Source organism: Sprattus sprattus (assembly GCF_963457725.1).
Source record: "Sprattus sprattus genome assembly, chromosome: 14".
Taxonomy (NCBI): Eukaryota; Metazoa; Chordata; class Actinopteri; order Clupeiformes; family Clupeidae; genus Sprattus; species Sprattus sprattus.
Window position 1 is genome coordinate 3,478,992 of NC_137912.1, and position 7,500 is coordinate 3,486,491.

Sequence of the window (7,500 nt, forward strand, 5' to 3'; positions counted from 1 at the left end):
CACACAAACACACACACACGTAGAAGAGAATGGGCAGAGAAGAGCGAAAGAATGAGTGAGAGCACCAAAAGGCAGATCGAACTGAAGGAGGAGGAGCCGCCACTGATGGATGTGTGTGTGTGTGTGTGTGTGTGTGTGTGTGTGTGTGTGTGTGTGTGTGTGTGTGTGTGTGTGTGTGTGTGTGTGTGTGTGTGTAGGCCTATGTATGTGTGTGTGTGTGTGTGTGTTTGTGTGTTTATGTGTGTGTGTGTAGGCCTATGTGGCCCCTATTGTGGGAGCAGAAGACAGATAAAGATGATTTTTGTTCTTGGCACCCGTGTGGATTTGGTGGCGCTCTAATGATTATTTCCCAGGAAGTCTGTTTGCTGGCGATAGTGTAATCCTGACGGAGAGGACGGATGATGGCGTGAGGAAGGAATGAAGGGAGGAAGACAAGACTGACGCTACAACTAATGCAACTAATGCAAACACTCTGACACTCTACATGACCACAGAGGGTGGCTGAAGAGAAGAATAGACTCTCTCCCTTTCTCTCTCTCTCTCTCTACCTCTCTCTCTCTCTCTGTCCCTCTTTCTCTCTCTCTCTTTCTTTCTCTCTCTCTTTCTCTCTCTCTCTGTCCCTCTCTCTCTCTCTTTCTCCCCTTCTCTCTCTCTCACTCTCACTTTCTCTCCCTCTGTCTTTCTCTCTCTGTCTACCTGTCTCCCTCCCTCTCTCTCTGTCCCTCTCTCTCTGTCCCTCTCTCTCTCTCTCTCTCTCTCTCTCTCTCTCTCCCTCTCTCTCTCTACCACTACTGAAAGCCATTCAGAGATTCTCTGGATGTTCACTTACATACAGACCTCAGAAGTGCTTTTAAAGTACCATGCATAGCAATGGGCACTTACTCTAAGACTTACATGCTGCTTTGTTCATTTATTTAAGGGCGCTGCTGTTGGTCTAATTCAATCTTTCATGGTGAGACTGCTCTAACGTGGTCAAACTGTCTGGTCCACCACTCACATGTAAGCATAAGATTGATCATCCAAAACAGTTTGAAGAGACACTGCTGCTTCACTTAATGGTCCCTATGGTGTAAGACCAGAGAGAGAAGCAGGCCTGAAGATCCAGACAGGACGTCACCAACCCACAAGAGTGTGGCCTGAATCCCACCGTAGAACTTTATTACTATTACAGTTCCGTTTTCACTCTCCGCTGAAACATAAACCCCCGTTAATCACGAGGAGCAGGAGGTCACCGGCATTAGTGCCACCGGAGACATCCAAATCCCCGCGCTCGTTAGCGTCGCCACAGAGTGCTCCGTTCCCTATTAGCACCCGTTGAAATTCATAAACATGGATTGGCGGAGAAAACACTGTCAGCAGATGCAGTAGCAGACTAACGTTATTATGTCCTCCTTCCACTCTGATATCCAATACTTTGTTTAGAATAAAACCGCACTCTCAAGCTTTTCTCATTGATATTAAGACCAGTTTATTTCCACAGACGCGTTTCGGCCTTAAGCCATCGTCAGCATCCAATACTTTGTTCACATTGTGTGAATGACACCATCAGAATGATCAAAAACCATTGGACCTACATCTCGTACTGGAGAAAACACTGTCAGCAGATGCAAGGCTTTAATGTCTTTGACTGCAAGTCTAACGTTATTAGGTCCTCCTTCCACTCAATCTGATAACCAATGCCTTATTCACATTGTGTGAATGACATCATCAGAATGATCAAAAACCATTGGACCTGCATCTCGTATTGGATTGGATTATGTTAAGGGGCATTTGCACATCTTAATATGTGGTATAGATCTGTGCATATGTGGATGGGTCTATGTGGGTGTATTATTAAGTACACACTATAGTGTCTATATGTATATGTCATACGTGTGAGTGTCAATATACTAGGGGTGGGGGAAAAATCCGATTATTCGATTTTTCTCGATTCTCTCTAAAACGATTCTCTCTCGATTCAGAAAAGTTCATAATCGATTTTGGATTTTTACACATCCATTTTATGTTGAAATGCAAGCTGCATCGATTATTGGATTGTTCATAGAAAGTCAAAATTGTAACAAGGAAATATATTTTTTTAAATTACAAAATCGATTTAACATCGATAATCGATAATCGATTTAAAATCGAATCGTTGACCTCTGAATCGATTTCGAATCGAATCGTGAGGTGCCAAGAGATTTCCAACCCTACTATATACAGTATGTCATATGTGTGAGTGTCTATATATGTCATATGTGTGAGTGTCGTTATATGTCATATGTGTTTTTCTAGCCCAAGTGGTGTGTTTGGGTGTGCTCACCTGGAGTGACAGAGCGGACCACCACAGGTTTCTCACTGCCGGCCACGAAGCCAAAGCCAAGCACCGGGTCCCTCCTCATCTCCACCCGTCGTGGGGCGGGGGCGATCAGCTGCCCTCCATCCAGAGGCACCTCCTCCAGAGAGTTACCCTGGGTTACGTGACTGAGAGGAGAGGAGAGACGAGAGTTACCCTGGGTCAGGTGACTGAGAGGAGAGGAGAGACGAGTTCAAGTATTTATTTGTCAGATACACAGAAAAACAGAGTCAGACTGGGCACTGAAATTCTTAGGACAAGACACCGCACAACAACCTACCATAGCATAACATAAAATAACATAACATAACATATAAGTACTCTGAACATAAATTACACGTATAATAGACATAATAAATCTACAAAATCTACAAAATAAATATACAATACAATCTGCTAAACATATAATACACATATAGAAACCTAAACTAACCTAATATACCTATACTAACCTAAAGACAAATCAAATGTGCCTGGTATCAAGTAGTGCAATATTACTATAGTACAAACGGTAGAAAACTGTAACATGTAAAGTGTAAGGTGGCGAGACTGTATCACTGTCCATTTAAAAGCCTGATGGCGCTTGGAAAGAAACTTCTCTCCAATCTACGGGCACACATCAACACACAAGACATACTCTAGCCATAACACAAATTAAAATTGCACATATCGCATGCATGATAACCAAAACAAGATGGCGGTCACTTATAAATTAGCAGCACAAACATGAAAATAAACTGTTTGGATAGTTGACAGCAACCCTGTCCATGTTGATGTCATTGTGTTAATGAACTTGAAAGTCCGAATGAAAATAATATTTAACGTGCGTTGCGTTCCATCAGCTGAGATGGTGCACTGACTCGTGTTGTGTTCAGAAGGCGAGCCCTGGGGGATTAAATGAGCCAGTGACTGGTTTGATCCAGCACGATCATGATAGGCTTTTAATGACCGCATGGAGATGTTTAGAGAAGCGAGACGCGCTTCAAGTAATGACATATCGCGGATTGTTGACACAATGAAAAAAAAAAAAATAGAATTCCTTCAACGCTGCGGCACAACTGGGATGATGTCATGGAGCTCGGATGAAGCTCTAAGACGCTCGGGGGGCCACAGCTGGCGGGAATGAGATTATGTCAAGGGAACGTTAGTAATCCCAGCTAGGAACGTTTCAGGACTACCCAGCAATGCCGGATGAAAACTTAGATGTAAACCAAGTGTGAGGATCCTGGAATCTATTTTCGCTTCCATTCTGCTTACACACACACACACACACAGACACACACACACACGCAAAGTCACACACACACACGTACACACACACACACACACACACACCCACACACACACAATCTCTCACAACACACTGATGAACAGTACAATGCTCAAGTACTAACACTTTCACAAACATATGACCAGTAGCCATCCACTTGCAGAGATAATCCCTGGCATGATTTTACATATGTCTACAAGCTATCCTACCTGTCACACAACACACTCCATAATACACATTGGTTCAGGCATGTGTCTACCTGCTAAAACTGAGTAACAATAGTAGATCAACAATCAGAATCGCCGACTACACTTTTAAGTGCTTCTTCATTTGAACCATTACCCAAGAACTGCTGCAAATCTGCTTTCATGACAAACAGAACTGTCATGGTAGGTTATTTTATGGCTAGTTTATATTGTATCTTGGGACGTTCTTTGTTTTCATTCTCTTGCTCCTGTCTCCCCATCTCACACCTCTGACTAGGACGTCTGTTTTCCTCCTCTTCCTCTTCCTCCTCCTCTCCAGTCTCATGTGTCTTCAACTCCTTGACCTTCTGCTTTACAGTGTGTGTGTAGTGTGTGTGTGTGTGTGTGTAGTGTGTGTGTGTGTGTGTGTGTGTGTGTGTGTGTGTGTTTGTGTGTAGTGTGTGTTTTCCTCCTCATCTCTTCCTCTTCCTCCTCCTCTCCAGTCTCATGTGTCTTTATCTCCGTGACCCTCTGACAAAGGCCTATGTGCTCCTTTCTCATCCAGGGCAGGGGATAGAATCAATCACATTTACTTCTCTGACCCCCCCCCCCCCTCAGTTCAGGCCATTCCGCTCAACTTTCTCACAGCCAGGGGGTCACCTGCTGTCATAGCAACAGTGGACTGGCAGAATGACACAGTGTCCTGGTCGTTCGTCACCGGGCCCCGGCGGCAAGCTTTTGGCAGCCTGGGGTGGGTCCTGGGTGGACAGACGAGGCCACACGGTGTCAAAACAGCCTGCTGAAGCAGCATGGCGGCTGACAGCAGATTAACCTGAGCCAGGAGGGCACCAGGTGGGGGGGAGGTGGAGGCCGATGGAGTCTGTTTCAAGGACTTGAAGTTGTGTGTGATGACTCAACGAGGCAGGGAGGTTGTTTTGGGGTGCTATTCAAAGACCTCAACCTGCAAGCAGTTTCAAATTCCTTGTGGGTGTTTTCAACTCGTCGAGACATCATTAACAGCATCCTTCGGGGTATCTAGAGTTTCTACATCCCAGTCTTCCTCTCTATCTGTTGTATCAGTAACAGCATACTAAACTTGCAGCCTCTTCCTGTAGGATGTGGCTTTCTTTTATTAGCCTAAGGAAATAACTTCCTTAAGAGTTTACACAATTGGATTTCTTGGTGTCTTGTGGATAATTGATTGACCGGAGAAGGTGGAGGGGGGGGGGGGGGGGGGGGGGGGGGTTGGGATGAGAATCACACCTTTGTATATTCACAAAGCAACTTTGTCAATCCTCATGGTTTTATGTATGAGACTAGCTTTGGGGCAGTTCATTGGCAGACCCCACAGTGTACTGTAAAACATTGATCACACACACACACATAGGCCTACACACACATATACACACACACACACACACACACACACACACACACACACACATACGCCTACACACACACACATAGGCCTACACAGACACATATACACTCACACCCACATAAAAAGTCACAAACCCAACGTGACCCTAAAACAATAATTGCCAGGGGAATATTATTCCATACTAATGTTAACAATAATAATAAACAGAGGGAGAGAGGGAGAGATGGAGAGAGAGAGAGAGAGAGAGAGAGAGAGAGAGGGAGGGAGAGAAAAAGAGAGGGAGAGTCAGAAACACATGTGCTATATGTATGAATTGAGAGGGACAGTGTGCACTGGCTAAGACAGAAGTGACAGTAATGTGTTTGAACTGAAAGCGTGAGTGTGTGTGTGTGTGTGTGTGTGTGTGTGTGTGTGTGTGTGTGTGTGTGTGTGTGTGTGTGTGTGTGTGTGTGTGTGTGTGTGTGTGTGTGTGTGTGTGTTGGGTAGGATTTTACCAAAGACTACATACTGTATGTGCTGGAGAGTGAGACAGAGAAAGAAACGGAGAGAGAGAGCGAGAGACAAAGAGGGAGAGAGTGTGTGTGTTTGTGTATGTGAGGAGAGCTGGCAACAAAAGTGGGAGCGTGAAATATTCAGTTGCCACACATACCATCACAAACACACAAAGGCCTACACACACTCACACACACTCACACACACTTAAACCCACACCAACACCACACCATTCCCAAACCTAACGTGACAGTAACTGCGAGGGGAATATTGTTAGTCCCCACTAATGTTGCAGCTCGGAATGGGCTAACACATTAGCAACAACAGTAAGGGCAGTCATCTGACATGGCATCAGATGGCAAACAGCTACTAGCCCGTCGGTACTGCCAGCGCCGCTCAGCAGTGCGGAGCCTAGCGGACGTGACATCCATGTTTGTCACGCAGGATGGGTTCAGCCGGTCAGCTGTTAGCATCCTCAGATAACCGAGTCAGTCCTTTTTTGTCCCAACCACAGCTATATGACAGCTGTTCATATATACCCTTCAACCTAATATTGTATATTTATTGTTTATCTAGTAGGTCTACTATCTTGTCTTTCATAGGTATATCTTATGTTTAGTACTTATTGTTAAGTTATGTTATGTTATGTTATGTCCTGTGGAGTACTTATATGTTATGTTATGTCTTGTTATGTTATGGTAGTGTGGTACGGTGTCCTGTCCTTAGAATTTCAGTGCCCAGTCCGACTCTGTTGTTCTGTGCACCTGACAATAAAAGACTTGACATGACTTGATTGCTTTCACCCTTGGCTGATGCTACATCTTGCCTCATGGACAGGGTCTTACTCTGGGCTCTAAAGCAAACTACAGCCTAGTCACACACTGAGAACATATTAGTTCTGCTAATGGCACTGAAAATGCTAGTTTTGTCAATTTATCTTTAGATAACAATACAAGCAAGCAGATCGGCGAGAATACTTTAATGAGAGCACATTTGGCACTACAGCAAATGGCATTTCCTAGCTGTGGTGAACCTAAGGACACCTACTCAGACACATACACATTCAGTCTTACATACATACAGCACATGATTGCATAATAGATTGGCTACACTGCAAAAATGCTTTTCTAACCTAGCGTTATTACTCTTATATTGAGATGAAAAAATCTGAGCCAGATTTAGCTTAAAACAAGCAAATTTGGCTGCCAGTGCGTTAAGCAAATTTGGCTTGTTAAGGTTTCTTAAAATAAGTAATATTTGCTTGAAATAGGCAAAAATAACCTTACCAAAGAGCACTAGGTAAGTTCAATTTAGCTAGAAACAAGACCAACTAGATTTTTTCATCTCAATATAAGAGTAATAACACTAGGTTAGAAAAGCATTTTTGCAGTGTATCATTCTGTGGTGTTGCAAGCTTTCCATTTTTACTCTCCACATTGACTCGTCCCGTGACTCAACGCGTCTACCTCCCCCTCGGTCACTCTGGGTCAACAGGAGCTGTCAATCACAGAGTTACACATGAGGAGAACTCAAAAGGCTTCGCGAAATTGCCAAACCAGACAACCTGGAGTCCCCAGTGGTCTCTTTAGCCTCGGACTTTTAAAGCAGTTTGCTATCCAACTGTTCCCCCTCACAATTGTCCCTGTGTCTATGAGCACTATGGCACCAGGTGATGAATTGCACACACATTACATTAATAAAAAAAAGCATCCAGTAGATGTCCTCAATACCCAATATATTAATATATTATAAGTGTTTCAGATACATCTGTTTGCTTGAGTGCGCTACATATTCATGTTCCTGGTCATTAAACTAATGTGGATGCTCATCTCAGAAC

The 7,500-nt window shown here is 44.0% G+C and overlaps 1 protein-coding gene across 1 annotated transcript in view; it reads right to left on the minus strand.

The window, feature by feature from the left end:
• Positions 1-7,500, minus strand: part of LOC308375271 (FERM and PDZ domain-containing protein 4-like) — a gene marked incomplete at both ends in the record, with an annotated part of 97,013 nt that overhangs the window by 21,113 nt on the left and 68,400 nt on the right. Inside the window, one exon of the mRNA XM_080851347.1 lies at positions 2,303-2,463. Within this exon, the coding sequence (XP_080707473.1) occupies positions 2,303-2,463 (161 nt within the window). The remainder of the gene's footprint in view (positions 1-2,302; positions 2,464-7,500) is intronic.